The sequence below is a fragment of the Chlamydomonas reinhardtii genome, chromosome 5 (assembly GCF_000002595.2).
Source record: "Chlamydomonas reinhardtii strain CC-503 cw92 mt+ chromosome 5, whole genome shotgun sequence".
In the NCBI taxonomy this organism is placed as follows: Eukaryota; Viridiplantae; Chlorophyta; class Chlorophyceae; order Chlamydomonadales; family Chlamydomonadaceae; genus Chlamydomonas; species Chlamydomonas reinhardtii.
This window is the reverse complement of record NC_057008.1, coordinates 410,957-437,163: the sequence shown is the minus strand read 5'-3', so window position 1 is coordinate 437,163 and position 26,207 is coordinate 410,957. Positions and strand designations below refer to the sequence as shown.

At 63.8% G+C, this 26,207-nt stretch overlaps 5 protein-coding genes across 5 annotated transcripts; 3 read left to right on the top strand and 2 right to left on the bottom strand.

The window, feature by feature from the left end:
• Positions 1 to 59: 59 nt before the first annotated feature.
• CHLRE_05g232752v5 (uncharacterized protein) lies at positions 60 to 5,371 on the bottom strand. The gene is made up of 8 exons (XM_043062162.1): positions 4,281 to 5,371; positions 3,652 to 3,721; positions 3,226 to 3,309; positions 2,970 to 3,008; positions 2,342 to 2,431; positions 1,968 to 2,051; positions 1,509 to 1,763; positions 60 to 1,265 (listed from the first exon to the last, which is right to left on the bottom strand). The coding sequence occupies exons 1-8, from the start codon at positions 5,030 to 5,032 to the stop codon at positions 807 to 809; spliced, it is 1,833 nt and encodes a 610-aa protein (XP_042924553.1). The 5' UTR covers positions 5,033 to 5,371; the 3' UTR covers positions 60 to 806.
• A 100-nt stretch (positions 5,372 to 5,471) lies between these two features.
• Positions 5,472 to 13,876, top strand: CHLRE_05g232751v5 (uncharacterized protein). The gene is made up of 14 exons (XM_043062161.1): positions 5,472 to 6,205; positions 6,403 to 6,476; positions 6,897 to 6,983; positions 7,264 to 7,370; positions 7,895 to 8,010; positions 8,657 to 8,802; positions 9,721 to 10,035; positions 10,522 to 10,593; positions 10,859 to 10,912; positions 11,045 to 11,180; positions 11,501 to 11,551; positions 11,809 to 11,910; positions 12,480 to 12,569; positions 12,875 to 13,876. Exons 1-14 carry the CDS (start codon positions 5,830 to 5,832, stop codon positions 12,988 to 12,990), a joined length of 1,842 nt encoding a protein of 613 aa, XP_042924552.1. The 5' UTR covers positions 5,472 to 5,829; the 3' UTR covers positions 12,991 to 13,876.
• A 425-nt stretch (positions 13,877 to 14,301) lies between these two features.
• On the top strand, positions 14,302 to 19,472 carry CHLRE_05g232750v5 (uncharacterized protein). Its single transcript, XM_043062160.1, has 11 exons — positions 14,302 to 14,676; positions 14,746 to 14,835; positions 14,901 to 15,011; positions 15,080 to 15,199; positions 15,287 to 15,457; positions 15,622 to 15,717; positions 15,876 to 16,025; positions 16,323 to 16,347; positions 16,902 to 17,156; positions 17,616 to 17,880; positions 18,223 to 19,472. Exons 1-11 carry the CDS (start codon positions 14,533 to 14,535, stop codon positions 18,371 to 18,373), a joined length of 1,578 nt encoding a protein of 525 aa, XP_042924551.1. The 5' UTR covers positions 14,302 to 14,532; the 3' UTR covers positions 18,374 to 19,472.
• Positions 19,473 to 22,301: 2,829 nt separating this feature from the next.
• On the top strand, positions 22,302 to 24,357 carry CHLRE_05g232800v5 (uncharacterized protein). The gene is made up of 3 exons (XM_043062163.1): positions 22,302 to 22,559; positions 22,810 to 22,914; positions 23,128 to 24,357. The coding sequence occupies exons 1-3, from the start codon at positions 22,380 to 22,382 to the stop codon at positions 23,221 to 23,223; spliced, it is 381 nt and encodes a 126-aa protein (XP_042924550.1). The 5' UTR covers positions 22,302 to 22,379; the 3' UTR covers positions 23,224 to 24,357.
• A 4-nt stretch (positions 24,358 to 24,361) lies between these two features.
• On the bottom strand, positions 24,362 to 26,143 carry CHLRE_05g232850v5 (uncharacterized protein). Its single transcript, XM_001702147.2, has 3 exons — positions 25,820 to 26,143; positions 25,540 to 25,610; positions 24,362 to 25,403 (listed from the first exon to the last, which is right to left on the bottom strand). Exons 1-3 carry the CDS (start codon positions 25,986 to 25,988, stop codon positions 25,398 to 25,400), a joined length of 246 nt encoding a protein of 81 aa, XP_001702199.1. The 5' UTR covers positions 25,989 to 26,143; the 3' UTR covers positions 24,362 to 25,397.
• Positions 26,144 to 26,207: the final 64 nt, after the last annotated feature.

Sequence of the window (26,207 nt, the reverse complement as noted above, 5' to 3'; positions counted from 1 at the left end):
CCCCGGTCGTCCGAGTGTCCGACGCCGCGGCTGTCGGCGCCGCCGAGTCCTGCTGATGCTACTAGTCCTTTGCAATACGAATTTCAAAGTTGTGTACTCAATGTGCTTGAGAGCAGTAGCGTTAGCACGCCAGAACAGGCGTGTTCAGCAACAGGGACAGTCAGGCGCGCCGGCCGACCCAACTGCAGGCGAGTGCTTCAGCCGCAGGCCGGCTTTTTGCTCGTTGCTCGTCACGTAATCACCAGCTTCCACAACCAACAGTGTTGCATATTGATTGAGCCCACGGTTTCATTCGGAAAGGCGCTTGCGATGCAAGGAAAGGGCGCTCGCGCGCCACGGCCATGAAGTCTCGATTGCTTGCTGCCTATGCTGCCTGACTCTGCGTCGCGGTGCGAGCCAAGCTGGTGTTCAATAGAGTATGCCTTGCAAACGTTACCACGTCTACAGCCCAACCAACTGCACCGAGCATAAAGCAGGAACGGAAGGCTTGGCAAACAAGCGAATCGTAGGTCCAGCTTAACCTCACCCGAGAACCCGCGTGAGCCAAGGGCTGCATATACTACGCAAACGGAACGCAGGGGAGCTTCAGCTGCACGTGGGCACGCAACCAATTACCGCACCAGGGCACGCAACCAATTACCGCCGCAGCATTCAACGCATACACAGACACTTCGCGGCGACTACCCTGACTTAAAGCTACTCAGGACCCACCTGCCCCCCTCCCCCCTCCTCCCACAACACGCAAATCCTGCTGCAGGAAAACGTTGACAGCGTTGTGCTGACCCGCCTGTCCCACCGCTTACCCCTCACTTCCCCTCACTTGGCCCCGACACCACCGCCCGCACCCGGGACCACCAGGAGGGCCCCTCCGTCGCCGCCTTCCCCGCTGCCGCCTGCTCGCCCACCCCCCGCACCTCCTCCTTCGCCACCGCCTCCTCCTTCGCCACCACCTCCTTCTCCCGCTGCTGCTGCTTCGCCTCCTCCTTCACCGCCTTGGCCTCCACCTTCGCGCCCGCCTCCGCCGCTGCCGCCGCCGCCGCGCCGCCCTCCACCGCCGACAACTCCGGCGAACCGGCCTTGCGCAGCAACGCCGCTGCGTCGCCCGCCGCCGCCCGCACCCTGGATTGGAGCCCCGCCGCCGCCGCCGCCAGGCCGCGGGCGGCGGCGCCGGCGGCGCCGCCGGTGTGCTCGGGCGGCACGTTGAGCTCGTCCAGCTCTTCCTCGAGCTCGTCCTCCACCTCGTACGAACGCGAGTTGCTCAGAGCCTGGGGGGGGACAGCGCGTGTATGGCATGCGTGTAAATGAATGGGGGCGTGTACGACAAACAAGGCGAAGCGTGTGGACGCGGGTGGCTCTTGGCAGCGGTGTGTCATGGCGACCGGTAGCAGTCCCCCTCCCCCGCACTGCAGTTCTGTTTGGGCGACGATTCCTTGACTATTGGGACATATGGGGCTCGGGCACAGACCCCCCCACTCCCCCCCCCCACACACACACACGCACACACGCACCTGCAGGAAGGGCGACCGCAGCTCGCCAAGCACGCCGCCCTTGCCGTATGCCACCGCGTCACCCACGATGTACACACGCTGCTGCCGAGCCGCCGCCGCCGCCGCCGCCTGCTCCGCGCCGCCCTCCTTGCCCGCCGCCGCCGGCTGGCGGGGCGGCGGCGCGGCAGACAGCGCGTGTGCGCCGCCGGCGGGCAGCGCGGCCTGCAGCTCTGGGCCCAGGTCCACTGCTAGCAGGCGCCAGTCATAGCGGCCGGCCTGAAGCGGGGCGTTACATGTATGATTGTTCAAAAAGTGAAGGCGTAACCACGAACAGGCGAAGAAATGCATCGCATACACAGTCTCGTGTACTTCTTCCGAGTGCTCTCTGACACACAGACACAAACGCACTCTGCCCTTGTGCGTTCCTTACATATACACACACACGCCCACACATACATGTACATCTAGCCTCATTCGCACCTTCCTCTTGGCCTCCAGCGACACCAGGCCCTTGCGCTCGGGGCCCGACAGCGGGAACATCATCTGGATGCGCCGGCTGCGCAGCTGCGTGCGTGATGGGGTGTGTGTGTGTGCGTGGGTTGGGTGGGGGTGGGTGGGTTTGGGAACTATTTGGGAACAGAAGGGGAAAAGTAACTCAATCCTAACCCCAAAGAAAACCGGGGCGGGTGTAACCATGCGTAGGTGTGTGCTCTAGCGCTAGCGCACAAGGGAGGATATATGTGCTTGTGGTGTACTACTTGTAAAAGGGAAAAAGAACGACTGCGCTCGTGTGTGTGTGTGTGTGTGTGTGTGTGTGTGTGCGTGCGCACGTGCCGTGTGTGCCCGCGGCTCACCTTGATGCGCATGCTCTTGCTCAGGTACAGCCCCCCGCCTGTGACCACGTAGGCGCGCACGTCGCTGCCCACCAGCGGGGCGCCCATCACCTTTGGGGGGGGTGGGGGGAGTTGTGGGTGGGAGGGGGCGGCGTGAGTTGTGGGTAGGTGGGTGAGTTGTGGGTGGGTGGGTGGGAAGGGGCGGCGTGAGTTGTGGGTAGGTGGGTGAGTTGTGGGTGGGTGGGTGGGAAGGGGCGGCGTGAGTTGTGGGTAGGTGGGTGAGTTGTGGGTGGGTGGGTGGGTGGGAAGGGGCGGCGTGAGTTGTGGGTAGGTGGGTGAGTTGTGGGTGGGTGGGTGGGAAGGGGCGGCGTGAGTTGTGGGTAGGTGGGTGAGTTGTGGGTGGGTGGGATGGTGGCGGCGTGGCGGCGTGAGAGCATGTGGCCGTGTGGGGAAGAGCAGGAGGAGGAGCAGGAGGAGAAGGATGAGGATGAGGCAGAGGAATATGGGGTGGGCAGGGCGCCAGTGAACAGGAACGCCGTACAACACACGTATCGCACATACGGTCGTGTGCCGCTTCTACACTCTCGTTCCCACTTTGCGTTCATACACGCACGCGCCTGCACACAACCACAAACGCGTGCACACGCACCTCGAGCACGCCGGCGTTGGTGTTCAGCTTCACCATTGCCTGCAGTTGGGTGCCGCGGTGCAGTCAGTGCGCGTGTGCGCATAATCACACACACACACAGACACAGACACACACCTGTACACGTTTTCGATGTAGCATAAATGCAGTCCACCCATTTTCTTGGCTCGCATCTTCGCGGCCCCGCATTACAGGGCCCAACCCGCCCGCCCCCCCCCCCCCCCCCCATCCACCAGGCCGCCACCCCCCAGCGCCCCACCTGTCTGTACACGGCTGCCGGGTTGACGGCGGTGCGCCACCTGCCGTACAGCGCGCCCATCACCACCACCGTCACAGCCAGACCCTGTGCGGGGCGACGCAGTGGGCAGGCGGGTGGGTAGGGGATGGGTGGGCGGCGTGTCGGAACCCTCGTGTGGCACGCGAAGGGGGGGTTGTACATACCAGCCCGGGAAGGGGGGGGGGGGGTTCTAGATACCAGCCCAAACTAGGGGAGGGTCATGCCCGTGTGCGTGTCAGGCCGACCGTGCGTGTTGTTGCCCAGCTACCCTCTCTTCTCCCCGACGATTTCTTGACTATTGCGACCTGTTTCTCTGGGCTGGGGCACCCATTTTCCCGGCGTTCCCGCGATCGGGCCACACGTGCAACCCAAACACACACGCGGTCTCGCTCGCTCGCCCTCTCTCACCAGCAGCCCCCACTCGGCCAGTGTGTTGTTGAGCTCAATGAACAGGTTGGACACGCCGTACATGAGCCGCCTGGGGGGGGGGGCAGGTGGGAGGGGGGAGCCGGGGGGGGAGCGAAGGGGTGGGTGGGCGGGCGGAGAGAGGATGGGGTTAGAGCACTTAGGGGCAGCGGGTAACACGCCAGGACGGGGCTAGGGGTGATGGCTGGAGGGCCGGCGAGGGGTTGGGCGCGCAGGGGCATGCACGCTCAGTCTCGCGCCACGTCTTGGGAGACGCCACCACCATCTCCCCTTGTAACTCTACGCGGCTATCTGCGCTGTCGCTTGGTGACACGCACACGCCGCAAGCGCTGCAGCTCGTCACTGCAGCCCCCCCCCCCCGCCTCCTCCCCCTGGTTGGGCAGGCTCTGCCCCCGTCCCCTCAGGCCCCTCCAATCGCCCCACCGCCTCCACTCCCCCCCCCTGCAATCACCCCACCTGCCTCCGCTCAGCCCCCCGCCCGCCTCCACTCAGCCCCCCATCCGCCTCCGCTCAGGCTCAGCCCCCCATCCGCCTCCGCTCAGGCTCAGCCCCCACATCAGCCCCCTTCACTCAGCCCCCCTCCCCTAAGCCCCCCGCCCCCCACCACTCACCACACCAGGTACACGGACAGCACCGCCACGCCCCCATACACCAGCCGCCCGTAGCTCTGCCACGCCGCCGCCACCTGCAGTCGCAGAGCCGACCCCAGCCGCCCGCCCGACAGACGCTTCGCCAGCGCCGAGGCCGCGCCGCCGGCGGCCGCGGCGGCGGCGCCCGCGCCCTTGGCGGCCGCGGCGGCGGCGCCGCCGCCGGCCGCGGCGCCGCCGGTGGCCATGTGCCGCCGGGCCGGCAGCCAGCCCAGCCCGAGTCCGAGGCGGGCCCGCTCGTGGCTCGCGGCGGCGGTATGAAGGGCGGAACCAGCGGGCTTGGCTAGGAGTTGCAGGTTCGTCTGGAGGTGCTGTGGCTGCAGCGAGGTGGGTGGCAGCGGCTGGCGCCAGCCGCCGAAGCGCCCGGCGGCACGGCGAAGATGTGAGCCGGCAGCAGCAGCAGCGGTGGTGGCGCCGACGGCTCCGGCGCCACAGGCCCAGGCGGGCAGCGCTGTTGCCGCTGATGCCGCAGCGCCTGACCCTGCTACGGCGCCGCCGGCAGCGGATGAGAGGGGGGCTCCGGCGGTCCGCAGGGCGGTCCAGGAGCGTAGAGAACGAGAGAGGGACCCCATGCCGCCGCGACGGCTGGCGCAGATGCCTAGCGCGAGCGCGACAGGGCCGGCGCCGGACGCTGTCGCCGAAGGGAACCTCGCACCGTGGCGGGCATCGACACCCCAGCCGTGCGGGCTGGCGTCGACACTGCTGCCCGAAGCCATTATGTGCGATGTGTCTGCAATACCTTGCGCAACGTCGTCTAGGACCTCCTACAGGCTTCGCAAACACGCCGAAGGCACGCGTGCAAAGGTACGCGTTGGCGGGGCAGGTACCGATTCCAGCTTGCCGTGTGCGTTGCAGTGAGCTTCCCAGCTCGAATGCAGTCGATGTATTGTAGTGATACGTTATAGCTAGGTGCGGCGTTGGATTCTCTGTGAAATGTGCGACAGAAACTTGGAGCAAAGCTGATCCTCGACAACTTAAGCTCCCAAACACCGCACTACGGCACAGGAAGCGCCATGTTAACAGCGATACATGAGTAGCGCCTTCAGGTCGTTCAGGTGAACCGGCAGGAACGAGTTCCATTCCGCGATTTATCAATGCGAAGCGACACGTCCGCAGGTAGGGCAGCACTGAAATAATATGCAGGACCTAGGTCACTTTTCCAAGTAAGCGCGGGGCACAAGACTCGCCTGTCAAAAGCGACTTGCACCGAAACCCTCGCAAGAGTCTTGAAGCCCCCCTGCCCACCTACCGTACTATCCTCCTGCGGCACCGCAACACAATACAGGTACTACTTTTGGGCATACTGCACGTATCCCCTCGCTGAACTCGTTGACCGAGACCTTTCGCGCCAAGGGCAGTTGAACTCAAGCAGCTTTTTCCGTCGTGCGCACGAGCAGCTCTTCCAAGCTATAAAAGCTCTCAGGGTCAGGGCAGCTACCTGCATAACATCGCCAGCGGGCGACCTTGGATCCGGCGAGCTCGGTTCGCCACTAACAAGGTTCAGACATCAGACATGGTCCTTGCCAGCGGCCTCGCGCGGGCACCTGCGCCCATGCCTGCGGCCCTGAGCCATCGGCGTCTCCTGATTCCTGCCACTGGCGCCGCGGCGGCTGCCGGAGCGTTGCGCAACGGGCTCACGGCCTGCCGCTCGCGCGCCCCGCGGCTGCCATGGCCATCAACTGGTGGCGCCGGTGCCGGGCCTGTTCGCAAGAACCTCCGCAACATCACCGTTCGCGCCCAGGCCGCTGCAGCTGCTGACAACGGCGACAGTGGCAGCGGTGGCGGCAGCACGGGCAAGCCGCTGCCGGCGCCGCTGGCCAAGCTCGCGGCGCTGTTCCGGCCGCTGAGTGACGAGCGCTGCAACTCCAAGCTCCTGGCCCTGGCTGTGGGTGAGCACTGGGTCAGGGGGGTTTGCGGAAGGGGCAGACGCGAGGGGAGGGAGGGGATGGGGGTACAATTGTTGAAGGTTGGGGGCTGCCAGGATTCAAAACGCATGTCGCGAGTGTGTCTCCTGGCATGGAAACAAATTGATACACCGACGCGCTCGCATGCCCTCGCACACACGCGCCCGCCTGCTCCCCCACAGGCCAGATGCTGTGCTCCATTGCCACCCTGATCCACGACTCCTACCTGCCGCTGTACGTGCATGAGGAGCTGGGGGCTCAGCACCACCAAGGCAAGGGGGGAGGGGGAGGGGAAGGGAGGGGGGGGAGGGGAAGGGAGGGGGGGGGAGGTTGGTAGGATAGCAGCCCAAACTAAAGGGGGAGGGGGAGGGAGGCGAGGAGGGGGAGGGGGAGAGGGAGAGGGAGGAGGGGGAGGGAGAGGGGGAGTGGGGAGGGAGACACAGGAAAGGACTGGAAGGGAGAGGTTGGGAGGGAGGGAGGGAGGCGCTGCACCAACAGCCGCAGAAAATGGCAATGGTGTGGAATGAGGCTGGGGCAGCGGTTGCATTGTGTATGTGTGTGAGGCTGTCAGCACCGGCTCCATCGCACCGCGACGCACCCTCCCCGAACCCCAACACCCACGCCCCACGCACCCCTGACCCGCCACCACCCCACCCCGTCCCCCCGCACCCCACAGATCGGCGCGGTGCAGGGCGCAGCGCAGTTCCTGTGCCAGCTCAGCAAGGGCGTCAGCGGCGTGGTGGGCGACATACTGGGCAGCCAGGTGGGCGGAGTGGAGGGGAGGGAGGAGCGGGGGAGGAGGGGGAAGGGGGAGGCGGGGAAGGGGCAGGGGGAGGCGGCCGGGGAGGTGGGGGGCGGGGGGTTGTGACTGGTTCGATGGGCTGCTGGGAGCAGGAAGAGGGAACAGGCAGTATATGGCGGTGGCAGGCAGTAGGTGGGGTAACTTTAGGCGCTCTGATCTCCATTCTCTACATGTGTACCAATGTGACTGGCTGCAACTGCGCTTCTTCTTAATACGTCACGAATGTAACCCCCACACGCAGACGCGCGTGCTTGTGTTTGGCACGCTGCTGACGTTTGCGTGCAAGCCCATGTTTGCGCTGCTGAGCTCCGTGTACGGCGTGTTCGGCGTCACAGCCTGCCTGTACTGGTGAGGGGGGGAGGGGGGAGGGGGGAGGGTTGCGGAGGGTTGGAGAGGGAAGGAGTGGGGAAAAGGAGGGCGGGTTGGGAAGGGTTGGGGAGGCTTGGGGAGGGAGCGAGCGAAGTTGTGCGAAGGAGCCACACGTGGGGAAAGGGGGGTGGAGGATGGGAGCGGCAGGTGCAGGTGGCTTGGCACGCGGCGTAACGGGAGCCCTCGCCTTCCTGTGCCGCCGCCAGCCGCCGGCCCACTGCCCATGTGCCACTGCCACTGCCCACAACTGAAGCCAGCCAAACCCCTTCTCATCACCATCCTCTCTCCCTCCCTGGGTTGGGCGGCAATTCCTTGACTAATGGGACCTATTCTTTGGGCGCGGGCAAGTAATTCGCCATCCTCCCTCCCATAAGTATGACCGCTTGCAGCTGTCGCCTGTGCCTGTGCTCCACTAGTTTGGCTTGGTTTGCTTTACTTGGGGCTGGTGTCTACAACTCTTCCTCCCCTTTCTCCCCCCTTCTTTCCCCTCCCCCGCTGCCCAGGTTCTTCGTCGCCAAGCTGCTGGACCGGCTGAGCAAGGGCATTCGTGAGGCGCCCACCAAGGCCGTCATGAACGAGCTGGCTAAGGAGAGCGGTGACGCGCCGGATGCAGCGTACGGTGAGGCGGAGGGGGGAGCGGGGGTGGTGGGAGGGGTTGCGAAGATTGGTACAGAGAAGGGGGGATTTATGTGCGCGGGCCCAGTGGAAACGTCCCATCACCAGGCGGGGCTTACACTCATGTTTGAGTAGGGAATTGGGGGAGGGGTCGGGAGGAAGGGAGCTGGGAAGAGGGAGGGTTAGGAAGGGAGGGGGCGGGAGGGTTAGGGAGGGTTGGAGAGCGAGGGTAGGGGAGCGAGGGTTAGGGAGGGAGACCGCCTGCCACCACCGCCACACCACCTACACGCTGCCATGCCAAGGCACTCGTACATCACCGAATCGCCGACCCGCTAGTTGCATTCGCACACACGGTCCTCTCCCATATAGCCTTTTGAACGCACACACGTGCACGCCCACACACACACACACACACACACACACACACACACACACACACACACACACACACACACACACACACACACACACACACACACACACACACACACACACACACACACACACACACACACACACGCTCCATCCCCACCACCACCACCACACACCCAGATCCTTGCACCTTCCCCCCACCCCCACCCCCGCCTCAACCCCCCCCCACACACACACACACACACACTCACACACACACACACGCCCCCCCCCCACAGGCCTGCGCCAGTCGCTGGCCACCGCCGGCATGCTGATCGGCTCCACGGTGGCCGCGGTCACCTTCGCCGCCACCGGCTCCAACTACATCCTCACCTTCGCGGTGGCCGCCGTGCCGCCCGGCCTGGCGCTGGCCTGGCTAGTCACGGTGGGCGGGGGAGGAAGGGGGGAGGGGGAGGCGGATGGGGAGGGGGCGGGGGAGGCGGGGGGGGAGGGGGAGGGGGGATGGCAGCCAAAGGAGTGGGACTGGGAGGCGGCGGCGCGGCTGCAGGCGGAAGCGGCAGCCGGAGCGGCGGGGGTCGGATGCGGCTTGGAACGGTGCCGGCGAGGGAGGCGGCGGCGGCGGCGGCGGCTGTAGCAGCGGGTCAGGCAGCGGCGAGGGTGGCGGCGGAGGCGGAGGCGGCTGTAGCTGAACCTGCAGGGGCGGGTGGTGGCGGCAGGCCAGGTGCGGGCACGGCTCCTGAGGCCCGTGTGGCGTCAGCGGCGGCGCCCCGTGCGGACGAGGACGGGTTGGCAGTAGCAGCAGGGGCGGCAGTAGCAGCGCCGGCGGCAGTAGCAGCGCCGGCGGCAGTAGCAGCGCCGGCGGCAGTAGCAGTGGCAGTAGCGGTGGGGGTGGGGGCGGCGGCCGGGGTCAGGGAGGCGGCGGGCTGCTGGGGTCATGAGGGCGCGGTGACTGCGGCTGAGGTGGAGGGGCGTGGCGAGCGGGGCCGGAGGCGGGGCGGGAGCTTGCAGCTGGCTCGGGTGAGCAGCCCGCATGCAGATGCACACATTCTTCGCCGTGTGGGGGGACATGTCAATAACACATACTCCAGTGCCTGTGTTACGGCCAAGTTTGTTAGGAAGAGTTCGCGACGTGCGGCGGCCTTGCGCCGGCCCCGTCCGGCCTCCCTGGCTCGTCACGGTATCTTCCTACCATCTCACTGTTACTCACACCCTTCCTCGTTCTGACCTCGTCTCCCATCCCTTCCTCGGTCTTACCACCACCCCTCACCCCGCACCTTCCACCCCTCCCTCCCTCCCTCCCCCTCTCTCCCTCCCTCCCACCCCGTACCCCTCACCCCCACAGAACTTCCGTGAAGAGCTGTTCGGGCCGCCCCACAGCCCGCCCCTGCCGCCGCCCGTCCAGTCCTCCACCATCGGATCCATCTCCATCGACCTGCCGCCCGCCTCCGCCGCCCCATCCGCAATGGGATCCATGGATTCGGCGGCCGCCGGCGCCGCTGCCGCCGCCGCCGCCGGCGGCGGCGGCTTCACGCCCGGCGCGGCGCCGCCCAGCCTGATTCAGGCGGCCGAGGCGGCGGCGGCGGCGGCGGAGCCGAAGCTGAGCTGGTGGGAGAAGGGCGTGGCGATTGTGAAGAGCTTCCAGCCCGCGTACTGGCAGGTGGGCGGCGCTGTGGGGGGCGAGTGGGTGGTAGGAACAATCACAGGGGTGGAGAGGGTCGACGCCTTGGTGTGGCGGTGGGTGCTGGTACGGTATCGGCACGCTCCTAGGGTTTGCGAATACCGTGTTTGACCCCCAGTTTGGGCTGGTACTTGCCACCCCCCCCCCCCGTCGACATCGTCGGTAGCGCTGGATGTTCCGCAAGATAGTCTACCGTCTACCACTTCCTTAACTAATCATGAATGTACCCCCCCCCCCCGCCTTCACCACTGCCTCACGGACTCGCTCACGGGCGCCGCCTACCCCGCCCTCCCGGTTGCCTGCCGTCTAGCATTTCCTGGTTTCCTCAGCTAGTCATGACTGCAACCCCCCAGCAATGCAGCTCCCCGCCTCACCTCCCTCACTGCCCCCCTGCCTACTTCGCTACACTTCTCTGTGCCAATGTTTGCAACCCACCACCACCACCACCACCACCACCCCTCACAGGCCCTGGCGGTGGTTGCTGTGCTGTACTTCGCGCGCTTCGACGCGTCCTTCCTGTCACTGCGGGCCAAAGCGGTGAGAGTGTGTGTGGTGGTGGGGGGGGGGGGGAATGGAGGCGAGGGGTGAAGAGGAGAGGGGAAGGAGGCGGAGGCGGAGGAGAGGGGAGACAGTCGTGTCATATGTCGGTCGAAACCGGGCGCCGAAGAGGCGATGCAGTCACGTCAACCTGCAAATATGCCAAGGTCTGGAGACGTCCCGATTTGTTATGCCCAACCGGTCTGCTGGTCTTTCCCGTGTCGCACAAACACACACACACACACATACACGTGTGCATGTGCAGGTGATGCCCAAGAGTCTGCTGCCCATGCTCACCCTGGTCAACATGCTGGCGCAGGTGTGCGCGCGTGCGTGAGTGGGGTGGGGGCGGGGGGTTCGTGTGTGTGCGACGGGACTAGCACCCACTCTCATTGCCTTCCCCCACCCACCCATTTCCCCCGCCTTTCCCCCCAAACCCCCCCCCCCCCAGACCATCCTGACCGCCCCGCTGGCCCGCATCAGCGGCGCCTCCGTGTCCAACCGCAACCGCCTGTTGCTGGCGGGATTCGCCTGCATGGTGGCGGCGGATCTGCTGTTCGCGCTGCCAGCCACGGCCAGCCCCGCGGGTCGGTGGGGTGGGGAGGTTGGGGGTAGGGGCGGTTTGTGGGAAGGGGTAGAGGGGAGGGGGAGGGGGAGGGGGAGGGGAGGGAGATGGGGAGGGGAGGGGGAGGGAAGGGGAGGGGAGAGGGAAGGGGAGAGGAAAGGGAGGGAGCGGAGTGATAATTGGGGCAGGTCCTAGGGGCGTTTGGTTACACAACCACCGTGAGAGCACCCTTGCCGCAAGCTCACGTATCTCCCCACCCCAGTTCGCCCCTCCCAACACGCGCACCGCTTACCCCCACCCCCCGCCCCCCTCCTCCTCTCACTGCCGCCCTCACCCCTCCAGGCATGTTCGGCGGCGCCGCCTTCATCGGTCTGCACATGGCCATGACGCACGGTGAGAGCACACGCACAGCCTACTAGCTGGGCTGCCTCCTCCGTCTGACAGAACCTCCTCGGACCTCCCGCCCACCTCGCACCTCCTTAACTGCCCCTACCAATCAACCCAGCCCTCCTCTCCCCCTCGTCCTCCCCTTGCTCCTCCCCCTCCCCCTGCTCCTCCCCATCCCCCTGCTCCCCCGCCTCTGACTTTCTCGTTCACATACCCCCCCCCCCGGCTCCCCCTCTCCCTCCCCCTCCTCCTCCTCCCCCCAGCCATCACTATCTCCATGATCTCCTCCTACATGCCCACCGGCGTCATCCCGGGTGTGGGCCGGCTGTCCGGCACAGCCGTGTCCTTCACTGACCTGCTGCTGGGTGGGTGGTGGGTGGGTGGAGGGGTTGGGGTGGGAGGGGGGCTGGGTGTGGGTGGGTGGAGGGGTGGGGTTAACTTTGAACCAATCCCGTAAGGAAACAGTCGCGCTGCAAGGAGAAACTGCAGCCGCATATGCGAGCTGTGGTACATCACCATAGGTAGTCGGGCGGGCTTGGGCAGCGTAGCAGCAGCAGGTGGAAGGAGCAGTCCAGAGCAGCTCCGAAGTCATGTCAGCAGTGCGAGCCGCGCGCGGACCCCGTCGCCCAACTACTTGCAAATCTAAACTAAAATACTCACCTGGATGTGAACGAGGGGTGGGGGTGGGGGTGGGAGGGTATGTGGGTGGAGGGGTGGGGGTGGTTGGGGAGGTCGGGGTGGGGTGGGGTTGGGTGGGTGGGTCTATGTGTGCGGGATGTGTGCATCGGTGCGTGCAGCATTGGTGGGGACACACCTGCCACCTATCTGGGTCTCCGGTGTCTAGGCTTGGGAGCAGGGCCGACGACCCCGTTTCCCCTCCTCGTTGTCTTACCCCATCGCCCCCACCACCACCTCCACCACTCGCTCCCTCCAGGCTTCGTGCTGGCCGCCAGCAACGCGGTGGCCGGCATCCTGGCGGACCTCACGCGGGCGGCGGGCTACGGCAACGTGGGCTGCTTCCTGGGTAGGCGCCGCGGGCGGGGCGGGGCGGGGCGGAGGGAGGGAGGGAGGGAGGGAGGGAGGGAGGGAGGGAGGGAGGGAGGGAGGGAGGGAGGGAGGGAGGGAGGGAGGGAGGGAGGCAGGGAGGGAGGGAGGGCGAGGGCCAGGGTGAGGGTGATGGTGACGACGGCGCCCTCCGGCCCAACCACTAGCCACCCACTGCCCCCGTGCCCTGGACTGGTGCCCTGCATCACCCATCCTCTTCCTCGCCGCCTCCACGTCCCCCTCCCTCCAACCGCCACCCCCGGCCCCCCCCCCCCCACCTGCCAGGCGGCGCGGCGGCCTGTGTGCTGTCGGGTCTGCTGCTGCTGGCGTTCGAGCGCTGGGGCGACCTAGGCAAGCCAGAGCTGGTGGTGGCGCGGACCCGCAAGGCCAAGGCGGCCTGAGGCGGGGACACGGCCTAGGGCGGGGACCCGGAAGGCCAAGGCGGCCTGAGGCGGTTGCACGTTACATGGCCGCCTCAATACGGCTGGGCGCGCTGCTGGTGGTGAGGAAGGGTGTGCGCGGCAGCAGCGGCGGCGGGGCAGCGGCAGCAGCAGCAGCAGCGGCGGCGGGGCAGCGGCGAAGCCATTGGCTGGGGGCGGCACCCCCCAGATAGGTGCATGGATGGCACTGGCGACGAAGAAGCAACGGGCGGTGTTGAAAGCGGGGGGTGGGCTGGGGAAGATTTTCAGCAGGTAGTGCCGCGGCGGCATGCGCGTGTGGGTTTGCATGTGTGTGTTTTGTGTTTGCATGTGTGCTTGTTCTGGAAGACACAGATAACACGGCTTGCCAGCGGCAGGCCCGTCAGGCGCCGTGGGCGGCCTGGGACTGGAATTGGGTGCAGGAGATGTTCAGGGCGGGGGCGTGTGGATGGGGTGGGCGCAGTGCAATTTGCCGGCGGCATTGCACACTTCCACCAACCCTCCAAGGTCGTATGTGCAACATTGAGGTAGTCATGCTCGTTGAAGGTGAGGGCTGTCTGGGTGTGTTGGGTGAGCAGCGTACCGCTACCATAAATGTCTACAGTATTGTGACTGCTTTCGGAGCTCGTTGAATTGCAGTTGGCTGAGTGGCCTGGTGCCTGAATACGCGCGGCCCGTACTCTGGCATAGAGCGACCTGCCTTGCGTGCCGACTGCAGTGGGGATCTAGGGGAAGCCCCTGCTGGCGTGGACGGGTTGACGCTTCAAACGCCAACAAATCATAGTCTCCGGGCACTAACCCTGGTCGACCCCCCACCTCCCCCATGATGTTTCGGGTCGCCAATGATTGCATGTAAGGTTTGCGCGGGCTGCCTGGCTGCGGGCTTCAGCCTTGTATGAGTTTGCCTCCAGCGGCTATGCCACTGCCTGCCCAACCCCGCCCCCACCGCCCCAAACAGAAACACACGCAACCCGCAGCCTCAGCAGGACAAATATTTTTACGACAAATGCTCGTTGTCATACTGCGAAGATACATAGCGAGGCATGCCCGTGGTTTGGCACGAATTGCGAAAGGGGGGTTGCCCCGACATGTGCGACATGTGCACGCAGACACTGCGCGGGTTGAGATGCCTCTGGAGAATGCAAATGCACCGATCTTACGAAACGTGGAGAATGGATGCTGTCAGGAACGCGCAAGCGATGCGCCGACGACCGGCAGTATGGCTGCATGGGCCCCAGTGCCACGCCGGTTTGGCAACAGGGGATGCACACAATTTACACTTCCCGACTTGTGTTTATGCTTCATATTTGCTACAACCAAACGTACAGGCCTGGGTTCTGCAAAGACGACAAGGAATGCTTGAACGAGTCTGTTAGGCACTTGCGGGGCCAGACTGTAGGCAAGACTGTAGACACGAGCTTCCCTGACTGCTTACAGTGGGGCAGAGGAAGCTCGAACGGAGCCTTTCGCATAGGCGATCAATTTGCGCTGGACGCGTGCACAGCGTAGACGGCCCTGGTGAAAATGGCACGTAGCACGTATGATGACTTTATCATCAAGGAGAAAATTGGAAGCGGCAGCTATGGCGTGGTGTTCAAGGTGGTGCGCAAGGTGGACAAGCACGTCTACGCCATGAAGGAAATTGACCTCCAGGGCATGTCCCGTAAGGTGCGTGGCATGCGGTGATCGTTGGAGACGGGCGGGGGCGCCACATCCTTCATGCCCTCGCCTACGCAGGAGCAAGAGGAGTGCATTCGCGAGACGCGCGTGCTGTCGTCTCTGGACTCGGACTTCATCATCCGGTACTATGACTCGTTTCTTGAGAAGGTGTGTCGACGGCCTTTGCAAGTGCGGGCTCGGACGGGGCCCCACCGACTTTTGCTGTCGCGCAGGGCAAGCTCTACATCATCACGGAGTACGCAGCCAACGGCAACTTGCACGATTACATCAAAAAGCAAAAGTCCCGGCTGACGGAGGACCTCATATGGAAGCTGTATATTCAGGTAGGCCCGCCCGCGTGCTGGATGCTGCTCGCTACTCGCCCTACTGAACTCCCCTCGCCTTTGTGTAGATCCTGCTGGGCCTCAACCACATGCATTCAAAAAAGATTCTCCATCGCGACATTAAGACGCTCAACGTCTTCCTCGATGAGGACCTGAATGTCAAGCTGGGCGACATGGGTGTGGCGAAGGTGCGTCCTGCGAGCGTTGCGGGCCTGTGACAGCTGCTCTGGTTGCCTCAAACGGTGTGAGCTCAACCACGGGGCTTGCCTGTGCAGATTCTGAGCACAAACACGGTGTTCGCGAAGACCATCGTGGGCACGCCATACTACCTGTCGCCCGAGCTGTGCGAGGACAAACCATACAATGAGAAGTCGGACGTGTGGGCGTTGGGAGTGGTGCTCTACGAGTGCTGCACGCAGCGGCACCCGTTTGACGCCGACAACCAGGTGAGGAGGAAAGGAGTGCCGGGGTGTAGGGGTGGTGGGCGGTGGTACGTGGTGGGCGTGCCAAACGTGTGCTGGGAACACACACGCCCTCGCCTTCCCTTCCCATAACCGCGGCACCTCACCTCAACGGCTTTGCCTATGCGTGCCGTGTCCACCTACTGCAGGGCGCGCTGATCCTCAAAATCCTGCGTGGCAAGTTCCCGCCGGTGTCGGGGTACTCGCCAGACATCTGCGACCTCATCAAGCGCTGCCTCACACAGGTGCGCGCTGCCTCCTCAGGAGCATGATAGGGAGCACTTCCCGCGTTTCAGTTGGTTCAGCTAGGTCAGCAGCCATTCCTGCGGACAGCCCAGCCGTGTCGGTTTCTAGGGCCGAGTGCTGTATGCCCTGAACCCGGTCGCTCACACGCGATGCGCAGAACGCCAACCGGCGACCCAACACCTACAAGCTGCTGCTGCTTCCTAGCATCCGGCAAAAGGGCGAGGAGCTGGGCATCTCGCTGCCCGACCAGGCCAGCCTGGCGCTCATGGCGGATAAGAACATGGCGAACGCGGGCGCGGCGGGCAAGGTGCGTGGCCGGGCAGGAGGAGCAGGCCGGGCTGCAGGCGGGCCGGAGGACGCGGGTGGAGTGGGGAGCATAGGCAGACGGACAAGTGGATTCCGCATGGAGTCCCGGCTGGGTGGGGGGTCTGCATGTTGCGGAAGCTAGAGGGATGCCGTCGGGGCGTGGTGCGCGGGTGTACAGGACCGGGGCTCCTCCCAGCTACGCCCCGACTGACTGTGCTCCTCCCACTGTTTCCGGTACGGACGTGGCCTGGTGCGGCCGCGCTGCTCTGGACCTGGCGTGGACCGTGCTTGCGAGCAGGCGGCACGGCCCAAGACGCCACAAGGTGCGGGGCGCAGTATGCGAGCAGGGGAAAGGCGACCCGGCTACGTGGGATGCCTGTCAAAATGTGGTTAGGAAGCGGCTGGATGCGCTGTGAAGGCAAGGAGGCCAGACTCAACTCTGGCTATGGGGCCCAGTGGGCATGGGCGCGGAAGTTCCCAAGCAGCGCCCGCAAAGTGGACGTGACCGATGGCGCCGGGCCACCGGCCGTGCCTGCCTGTGCGTTCAGGCGCCGGCGGTGGCGCTGCGGTGGTGCCGGTCGAGCATGCAGTGGCCGTGCGGGCGGTGCGGGAACTGCCTAAGAACCCCGCAAAGTACTTTCAGCCACAGGGCGGGGTCATTCGCGTCGTAGGTGCGTCGTGAGGTCGTGGCACGTTTGCGGGCGTCAGCGGTCAGCCAGTGCAAGTGCCGAGGCCACACCAACATGGCGCCGGCATGGGTCATCACCTGAAATGGTCAAAGAGCGCGTGCTGGGCTCCAAGCAGCCGCGGCCTTCAAGCCATGCTGCTGTTGGGCCAATGCTGACACGCCTGCGCCTTGCTTGCCTTGCTGTCGCAGGCGACATGAACGCTCCGCCGGAGGTGGCGGGGACATCGGCGGGCGACGACAAAGCGTTTGTGTTCGGGTCAACGATCCGGGCAGACGGCGCGGGCGCGCGGCCGGTGGACGTGTCGGTGTCGGCGGTGGAGGCGACGTCGGGCGAGGGCGCGGCGCCGGGTGCGGCGCCCGTGCCGGTGCAGGCGGCCTGGGCGGTGGACGACGCAAAGCCCAAAGTCAACCGCCCACCAGCATGGGGCTTGGCGCAGCAGATGGGTGAGTGGGTGCACGGGCTAAACCGTGGCTGCTGGGGTTGCGGGCCGTGGGGTGCGCGCGGCTGCGGACCCATGGCAGCACGTTCGGCGCTAGGTTAAGCTGGCGAAAGGGGAGGGGCCCTAGGACAGAAGGAGGGAGCCGCCGGGGACAACGGCAGCGCGGCAGCGGCCTCGTCGCTGCCAAGGATGGGAGCGGGCGCTTGGGTGGTGGTCTGACCGGACCGGCCTGCTGTTGCTGGCCTGGGCTGGCATGTGTCCTAGACGATGCGTGTGGACTGACGGCGATGCCGCACAATGCCACGGCGCCTCATTCCGGCCTGCGTTGCTCGGCGGCATGTCTCGGTCGGTCATTGCCGGCCCCCCTAGTCCCGAATCGACCTCCCTAGACCCGACCCGGCCCTCCTCCCGCCTCCTGCTGAGAGCTGAGCTGTGCCTCCTGCCCACCCACCTCCCCCTGCAGAGGAGCTGGCGGTGGATGACGGGGAGGACGAGGACGAGGGCAAGAACCCCTACCTGGGTGTGGGCGGCGACGACGACGAGGACGATGACGGAGAGGGCGATGACGACGACGACTACGACGACAACGGGGAGTACGGCGACGAGCCGGGCGAGGGCGAGCCGGGCTGGTCCGCCGACCCCACGCGCATCGCGCACATGAAGAGCGCCATGATGATCCAGCGCGCGGCGTGCCTGGACCTGGTGGGCGAGAAGGCCTTCAACGAGCTGTGAGTGGAGGGGCGGCAGGGGGAGGGGAGCGCGGGGCTGGGGCTGGGGCAGGGGAAAGGGGAGGCGCCGGGGCAGGGGCAGGGGCTGGGGCTGGGGAGGGGAGCGCGGGGCCAGGGCAAGATGAAGGCAGCGGTTTTGCATTGCCAAATCGGGTTTGCGTGTGCATTGTGCCATGGTACTGCCATGTGCGCACGGCGATCCTTTGGGAGGGAGCACGGGCCGCAGGTGGTCCCTCCTACCTGGCCGCCTCCGCTGGCCCAGCCCCATGTCTGGATCGGACGCGAACGTCACCCGCCGGCGCCTGACCGCCTCTTCCATCCTGGCTGCCATCCTGGCTGCAGGTATGCGCTGCTGAAGAGCAACCAGGTGGATGAGGCGTCCATGACGGACCTGTCGCGCCTGGTGTTCAAGATCATCCCGTACGACAAGTCCGAGGTCATCCAGATGATGTACAAGCTGCTGTACCTGGAGTCGCAGCTGGAGGGGCAGTGAGCTCGGCGGCAGCGGCAGGAGGCGGCAGCAGGAGGCAGGAGGAGGCAGCAGCGGCGGGAGGCGGCAGCGGCGGGCGGCGGGCGGTGGGCGGCGGAGGCAGCGGAGCAGCTGGGGCGCTGGGGTAGGGCGCGACCGGGTGGCGTGCGCGGAGGATTCTGCCCCAGCGCGCGAAGTCCGGCGGTTTGGGGGCGGCGGAGGCGCCGAGCCGGCTGGTGGGGCGCGCAGCGTACGGATATCGGACGCCACTGCTGCAATAGGGTGTGTGATAAGTTCTCAGGTGCAGCGTGTGTGTCTCCTAGGGACAGGCTGCACGTGCATCGCTGCATGAGTTACGGCGCATGTGGTCTGGCTACGTGCCGGGTGCGTGCGAGCGAGTCCGGTATGCTCCGTCTGTTGTGAACATGGGTGTGTGCGCGAGCAAGAGTAGATAATGTGGGCTAGGGAAGACTCTGGTGCGGTTTGGGGCGACGGCATGCACACACTTGGACTGACACGCATTTGCCTTCGGCGCTAGCTGCGAATTACGGCACGCTGCTTGGAGCCTGCGGTCTGCTGGGTGCACACAGGGACCAGGAGGTGCATATATCATGGGCTAGCGGGGGCCGCACTGCAGTACATGGAGGGCCCGGCATTTCGGGCGGTGGCGAGCTGACGGGCATCGACTAGGTTAGAGAGCAAGTCCGTGCCACTCCGTAGGCTGGCGACCGCCAAAGCACAGGTGATGGTGTAGCGCGTCAGCGCGTGTGTGATAGCGTGAGTAACAATCAAGGGCACCAGTGTGACTGGAGGTCGGCGCGTGCGTCCCAAGCGTGCATGCGTGCGGTGCCGGTATTGTAATAGCAGTGTAGGGCGGTCCCGCCGGCCCCTTAAAGCTATAGAACAACATGAGCATGAGCATGAGCATTTACATGGGTTCGAGTCCATGTGGCCCCACTAACTCCTTTGAGTCCGGGGGCGCGTTAGGTAAACAGGCAAATGGCCTAGATCAATAGCGTCCGTGCCCGTAGCGTCGTAACTGCGTACAAGTGGGCAGCCAACTTTTGCGTGTCCGTGTCAAGCATAATCTTTTTCATATCGCTACCTGTAATACCAGAAGCCAACCGAATGTTAGCATAAATTGGGCACTCCAGCATAACGTGCTTTTCATCTTCTACACCGCCTCGACACAGCCTGCACACCCTTTCGTTGCGCGGACGGTACCGGCCCCCCGCCACGGGGCGATTAACCTCGATATCCCAACATCCTAGCCTGAACCGTATCAGCGCCATTAGGTGCTTGTGCGTAACATACTCCTTCATGTGCGGTAAAATGCCTTGCTTAACTGCAGCATCCAACTGCGGGACGCCCATCCACTGCGTATAGCGGCACATCTTAACTCCCGGCCCACCGGCAGTATTACGGTGCCCTCCGCTTTCAGGGAAAGCCCGAGGGTCAGCGCATATGCTCTCTGCCTTCCATTCACCCATAAGCATGTTGGCGAAGTTGCCCAGCAAACTACCAATCGGCAGCCCCGTGCGCAGTAGCCATTCACAAAGTGCGTCTGTGCCCTGCGGGCCCTCTGTACACCAGTCGTAGCCAAGCTTTTTGCAGACTCGGTAAACCTTGCTCACCCAGCACATGCCTTCGAAACCTCCTGCAGCTGCCGTCGCTACGGCATCTTCCAAAAACACGTGCGCTAGCGATTTGTCTTGCTTGATAATACGATTCCAGAAACCAAACACCATGTACGCCCAGTGCAAATGCATGGGTTGTGCGGCAAACTCAGCATAAAGCAGCCTGTAGGTGGGCTTGCGAACCCCCGCAGCTCGTGCCAGGAAAGATGTTTGCAGTGCCACCATCGGATCGATCAGGGCTTTGTCAAACCAAGTCTTGGCATTTCTCCACTTGCTTCTTAGCGTTTTGTCCATGGTGCGGTCGTGGCCGCCATAGCTCGTGCCTTCAAACAGGGCGCTCAGGGCGTCGGGGCCCCACACCTCGACGCCATACGACAGCACGGACCTCACTTGCACTTCGAAACATGCTTGCATGGTGCCCGGGACGAGCACTCATTCTTATCTAGCGCCGCTATCAACCCAAACGCAGCTCTCCTGCCCGCAGCTATTAGCTCTTGGTAGCAAGAATCAAACGTTGTGGCCGGGCCGTAGTATAGGCCAAGGTACCGCGCTCGCCCCTTCACCGGTATGCTTACACCCCCAGGGTACGGGTACCGAAGGGCCGTAGCGTACACGGCGTGGATTTGCCGGTGCGTTGCTATTCCCGCAAAAACCATGATCTCGCATTTAGCTATGTTGACTCGCATACCAAAGGCTTGGCAAAATTCGTGCAATCTATTGAGCAAAAACTGCATACGGTGGATGGACAGTGCGCATAGCGTCAGGTCGTCCGCGTATAATAGGCAGGCCACAAGTTTGCCACCTATCGTCGGCGCCTCGTGCTTCCACGTGCGTTCAGTTGGCTCATGCTGGTCCCATGCGTCCACGTATTCTGCTAGTGCCTCAATGAAGGTGCCAAACAGGTCGGTGCTTTTAGGACATCCCTGCTTGACCCCTTGCAGCGACTCAAACGCGTCGCTCAGTTTGCCGTTCACCTTCACCCGCAGGCAAACTCTTTCATAGCAACGCTTCAGGACCTCCATCATTCGGCCACGTACTCCTCTTTCGGCCAGACGTTGCCACAGCGCCCATCTGGGTACCTTGTCAAACGCCTTCTCAAAATCAATTTGACAAACGTACAGGGGTGGTTGCCCCAGTGCGCTGTGCTTGTGCGTGAGGTGCCGTAGTGCGAACAGGTGATGCGCCGTGCTGTACCCAGCCCTGAAAGCCGCCTGGCACGGGTGCCGTCCCTCAGTTGCTTCTCCAAATCGAGCCAAGCGTAGCTGGTTAAGGGCCGCATAGCACTTGGCCAGCGTGCCCCCAACCGCAATGCCACGATAGTTACTATGGTCCCCGGCTTCTCCTTTGCGCTTGTAAACTGGGGTCGTGACTGGGGTCAGATGCGATTCCTCAAACTGTGCAGGATAATCACCGTGCTTGCGTATACGCTCCATCAACGCCGTTAACGCAGGCACAACTGCATTCACTGTAATGGGGTTTTCTCCCTCTGTGCGATAAGTGGCTTTCTTGTAGCACTCACTAGGGGCTTTCTCGGGCCCGCACGACTTGTTATTGCCCATCTTAGCAACCGCATGTTGCACCTCTTCTTGCGTAAAAGGCATATTTAACAACTCGTCGGCCTGTGCAGCACGTGCAGCAACCGTACCAGCGGCCATTAGCGCTTGCTCTGACGTCTGACGCCCAATGCCATTAATATAGCTCAGCAACTCAATTACTCTAGCTCCATTCTCTGCAGTTTCCGGGTGCACGCCCGTGTTGTAGAGGCCGTCAAAGTACCTCATCCAATCATCAACATCTTCTAGCGCACAGTCCCCCGTTGAGCCACCTTTCAACAGTTGCCAAAGCTTGCGCGGGTTGTTACGACACGCTTCTGTATGCGCCTTGAGTGCTTGATGCTCGTACCTAGCCTTTGCTTCGCGCTTCACCCTGTTGTAAACCTTCCTGGCCGCCCTGAGCGCTGTATACTCAGGGCCGTCCCTGCCCTTGCCCTTGGCGCTCATGGTCAGTCCCAGGACCGCCCGTTGATGCCTTTCACACTCATCATTCCACCACGGCGCGCTCTGCCCACTCCTATCTTTTGCTCCTGGTCCTGCCTTCTTCCACGCCTTAAGCATGCATTTGCGCAGCATGTTTGAGAGCCGCTCAACGGCTTGCGTAGTATGTATCAATGAAACAATAGAACAACATATGCGCGACATGAGGCTGAGTCGCCCCGCGGCGCCGGCATGAGGATGAGGCTGCCCATGCCATCGTGTGACTTCGTGTCATGTTCTAAAAGGTTCATCCAGTCCAACTGTGTGCATTGATACATACTCATGCACATACAGAAATCTGAATTCCATAGAAAGACCGAGTGAGCGTTTGGCATAACCGCAGCCCATCGTTTAGGCACAATGTGCGACGCCCCCGCTTGCACGCGGCAAGATGGTATCAGCGATGACGGGCTACCTGCAAGCATATTTGTAGATGCTGGCAATTCAGAGGTACACGACGTGCCCATGCGTGTCATCACCCGGCCGCTGCAGTCCACCGTCGAGCGCGCGAAAGTGGACGACTTCAAGGAAAAGATAAAGGCGAGCGTAGAATCCAGGGAGAGACGTCTGTTGAAAGGCCGCAGGCATGACGTGGACAGGGTCACTGTTGGGTAAAATTACTGCCAGGCGACCCCTGTCCCCGCCCTGAGCCATCGTCGCGCCAGTGCTCGACGCGACGATGTGGGTTGCACCCGGGCTGCAGCTGCAGGGATTGGACACATACGGCTGCTGTGTGCATCAGTGCGTGTGTAAATGTGTGTGTTAATATGTCATTTGTGCGTGTGCGCAGGCCGGCGTGCAGCTGACGCCCATTGAGGTGGTCTGGGTGGAGCGGCCCGAGGGCTCCTACTACTTCTCGTTTGGGGGCTGCCACCGCTGGGCCGCACACACGGAGGTAAGGCCTCTCCCGGCTTGCATATGAGCTTGTGGGGAGGGAAACCGCCGTACAGGTGTGTGGAAGTGGACGCATGTGCGGTACTGTTGCGCATGGGACCCACCCGCTTGTGAGCTTGTGAAGATGCACACATGGACACGGCTGCTTCTCCACACCCCGATTCGCTTTATGCACAAAGCCATGCCGTCCCGTGTATGTTCACGCCGCACACAGCTGGGCAGCGAGACCATACCCGCCAAGCTCATTCGCGTGTCGCCCGCCACCATCAACACCTACCTTGGCAGCAGCAGCCCGTTCAGAGACCGGTGACCACACCACGGCGGTGGGGCTGGGTACCTTGGCTTCCACGACCATACATCGGAGTACGAGGGCAAGGACACGTTCTTCGGCATGTGGCTGGACCGGCTTGAAACGGGAAGCGAGGCGGAGGGGGCGGAGGGAAACGAGGAGGCGGCGGCGGCGGCGTCCGGGGACCCGGAGGAGTTGGGGGACGTGTAGCGGAGGGGGCCTGAGGTAGGCCGAGGCGCGCAGGGGCTCGAGAAGCGGTGGCGCAGCAAGACACCAGGTGCCTGTGGTATAGCCATCAAGACTGCATGCGTTGAGGCTGAGAGGCGGGCGGAACCGAGACAGGAGGCACGGTTGCCCTGGTGTGCGCCCGTTAAGATAGTCCCGGTGTGCAGCTGGCACACAGTGGTGGGGCTAGTGGGGCTGGGTGGCGGGACAGCACAAGGTGCCTGCGCTAGCTTGACAGGGGTAAGGGCGATCAGCAGGGGCGGGCGGGGCAGAGCGACTCTACGCCCCGCCCTGGTCGGATATGTGTGTAAGGGGCACGTAGGGCCATACTGAAGGAGGCCCGCTGACTGCGCCAGAGGACTAGAGGAGGTCAGGAGGGCGAGGCCCCCTGGGGCCTGGGCGCCTCAGGTTCACGGCCTTGGGTACTTTAAGCCTCCGGGGTTTTGTATGTATGTGTGCGTGTGTGTATGTGTGTTAAAGAGCACAAGGAAAACATTGCGTAAAGACTGTGTATGCGATGTGCATGTGTATGTGTGTGTCCGTGTGTCTGTGTGCCTGATGGTGCTGGGACCGCTCGGGTATTCCGAGAGCTTCCTTGCTGCTGTGCAACTGAAGCGTTGAACTCAACCCGCATGGGCTGCGTGTATGTCCACTGCTGCCCGCGTGTGCGTGTGCGCGGCTGGATGTTGGCATGACAAGTCGTGTGGAAAGAATTGTGTACGCACGTCGGCACGTGTGTGCCATGCATGTGAGTCGTGAGTGCTGAATGTGTGGAGTAGATTGGGTGGCATCTGACGGCATGTGCGACCGGGGTCAACCTCCCCTGGTGTCACGGCCGTGTGTCGCGGAAATGGCGCTGTGTCGTAAACAGCGTTGTTGCAGAAGGATCCTGCGCTGTTGCATTGGACATGGGCGCAAGGAGGATTGAATTCATGCACGAGTTGGACACTGGTGATACATCATTGCTGTTGCCAGCAAACTGCCCATATCAAGCTTATCTCACGCCTGCCGCCGTTTGGGCTGTCCAACCTCCATCACAGTACGCTGCCACCGCCTTCTGCGCACCCGCTCCAGTGCCACAGACCTCGGCGCCCATCACGAACTATGAGAGAGGCGTGTCGCAGCGCAAAGTTCCCGGAAAGGATGTGTCCGGGAAACCAGCACCCACGCAAGCCTGTTCGCCCAAACTCCCCAGAACACACGCATCGCAGTACTACGCCGAAGCCCCCAGCACCAACGCCTCAGCTCTTCTAAGGGCAGCATTAAACCAAATATGAATGCGTTCTTTGTTTTTTTGCAATCCGTCCAGTGCCAGCCTGGACGCTGTGTTTAACATCCCCCATCCCTTGAGAACTTCAGACACGGACGTCAGGCCACTTAGGAAGTACCCGAGCAGAGTCACACTAGTGTGTACATGTCGCTCACGCCCACACCCGTAACGTTTGTTGCGTCTCACCACGTGTCCCGCCCACCTATGGCACGGCACCCCAATCCCATCCGGACTTCCACATCCACGACCCAAAGAGCCTCCTGGGCCCTTGGGCCGGGGCATACGCCTACGTGTGCACTGCCAAACGCGCCACAGCATGCGGAGCATGCATGCGCGCCACCTGTGCCGGGAGTCGCCACGAGCCACCGCCAGTGTCACTGTCAGCTCCGCATAACACGCTGTAGCACACTCCCTGCAGCCAGCCAGCACGCCGCAACTGCGCCGCCCGCGTCACCCTGACACCGTCACCTCCCGCTGTACACTGCACCGCCACTTCGGAGGCGGCGGTGGCAACAGCAGCAGCTGCTGCTGCTGCCCCCAGCGGCGCGAATATGCTGTGCTTTGAGAGTGCTACGCTAGTGAGACGCCGGCCGCCGCCGCTGGCCGCCAGCCGCTGCCGCGGTGCCGCGGCCGCCAGCCGCTGCCGCCAGCCACTGCCGCTGACGCGGTGAGGCGCCGCGCCGTGAGCCGCCGCAGCCCCTCACACCTGCGCATGGCAAGCACCGGCACATCAGGACTTGACGCCACACACACATACACGCGCGAGTGCAAGATTTCACACACCTGCACAACCCCATCCCATCCCACCCCATGCCATCCCGTCCACCCACCCACCGACCCACCTTGAACCCCTCCACCCGCAGGCACGCCTTGTGCGCCTCGATCAGCGCTTGGCAGTAGGCGTGCTCCTCGCCTGTTCCGCCGGGAGAGGAGGCAGCGGGCAGCGGCGGACGTCTGGAGGCTGCCCGCGACGACGACGACGACGACGACACGGCATGACACGGCCCACCGCGTGTACTTGACCCGAGCACTAACGTCGTTAAGGCCAGACAGGTCCCATCCCCACACCTCGCCGGGACCGCCCTGTCATGCGCCCCCTTCCACCCCAAGCCCCGGTCCCACCGCGCTCAGCGATGCAGGTGTCCCGGAGCTTCTTGGTGTCAGGGCAGCTGCAGCAAATCTTCTTGGGCTTGCCGTCGGGGCCAATGGGTACACCGGGGGGAGCGGGTGACGGTGTCGGAAGCGCCGGGCCAGGGCCGGCACCCTCCGGCTTGGAGCCTGATGCGCCCATATCAAAGGGCTTTGCCGACTGCGCACGCGCGCACGGCTAGAGAGCGAAGGTATCGGATTGGATATGTTGATGGTCGCGATTATGTACCGGACGCCAGCGCGATGGCAGGTAATTATGGTCGCTGTGTATGAAGAATTGTTGTATTAGTGCCGGGGTATGTGAAGTATGTGGTGTGCAGCTTCGGGGTGATTGATTATGTCAACGAGAGGTCGGTCGGCT

Bases quoted from the DNA above. Each gene is read 5' to 3' on its own strand.
- CHLRE_05g232752v5 (XM_043062162.1), bottom strand. From the start codon at position 5,032: ATGGCTTCGGGCAGCAGTGTCGACGCCAGCCCGCACGGCTGGGGTGTC. The intron at 3,310-3,651 runs GTGAGAGAGGGC...CGCCCCGCACAG, and splicing joins TGGCCGAGTGGGGGCTGCTG to GGTCTGGCTGTGACGGTGGT. The intron at 2,052-2,341 runs GTGAGCCGCGGG...TCACGCACGCAG, and splicing joins GCAAGAGCATGCGCATCAAG to CTGCGCAGCCGGCGCATCCA.
- CHLRE_05g232850v5 (XM_001702147.2), bottom strand. From the start codon at position 25,988: ATGGGCGCATCAGGCTCCAAGCCGGAGGGTGCCGGCCCTGGCCCGGCG. The intron at 25,611-25,819 runs GTGGGACCGGGG...CCGGCGGAACAG, and splicing joins CACCTGCATCGCTGAGCGCG to GCGAGGAGCACGCCTACTGC.
- CHLRE_05g232750v5 (XM_043062160.1), top strand. From the start codon at position 14,533: ATGGCACGTAGCACGTATGATGACTTTATCATCAAGGAGAAAATTGGA. The intron at 15,200-15,286 runs GTGCGTCCTGCG...TTGCCTGTGCAG, and splicing joins GCGACATGGGTGTGGCGAAG to ATTCTGAGCACAAACACGGT. The intron at 15,458-15,621 runs GTGAGGAGGAAA...CACCTACTGCAG, and splicing joins CGTTTGACGCCGACAACCAG to GGCGCGCTGATCCTCAAAAT.
- CHLRE_05g232751v5 (XM_043062161.1), top strand. From the start codon at position 5,830: ATGGTCCTTGCCAGCGGCCTCGCGCGGGCACCTGCGCCCATGCCTGCG. The intron at 10,036-10,521 runs GTGGGCGGCGCT...CACCCCTCACAG, and splicing joins TCCAGCCCGCGTACTGGCAG to GCCCTGGCGGTGGTTGCTGT. The intron at 10,594-10,858 runs GTGAGAGTGTGT...GTGCATGTGCAG, and splicing joins TGTCACTGCGGGCCAAAGCG to GTGATGCCCAAGAGTCTGCT.
- CHLRE_05g232800v5 (XM_043062163.1), top strand. From the start codon at position 22,380: ATGTGCGACGCCCCCGCTTGCACGCGGCAAGATGGTATCAGCGATGAC. The intron at 22,560-22,809 runs GCGAGCGTAGAA...GCGTGTGCGCAG, and splicing joins ACTTCAAGGAAAAGATAAAG to GCCGGCGTGCAGCTGACGCC. The intron at 22,915-23,127 runs GTAAGGCCTCTC...CGCCGCACACAG, and splicing joins GCTGGGCCGCACACACGGAG to CTGGGCAGCGAGACCATACC.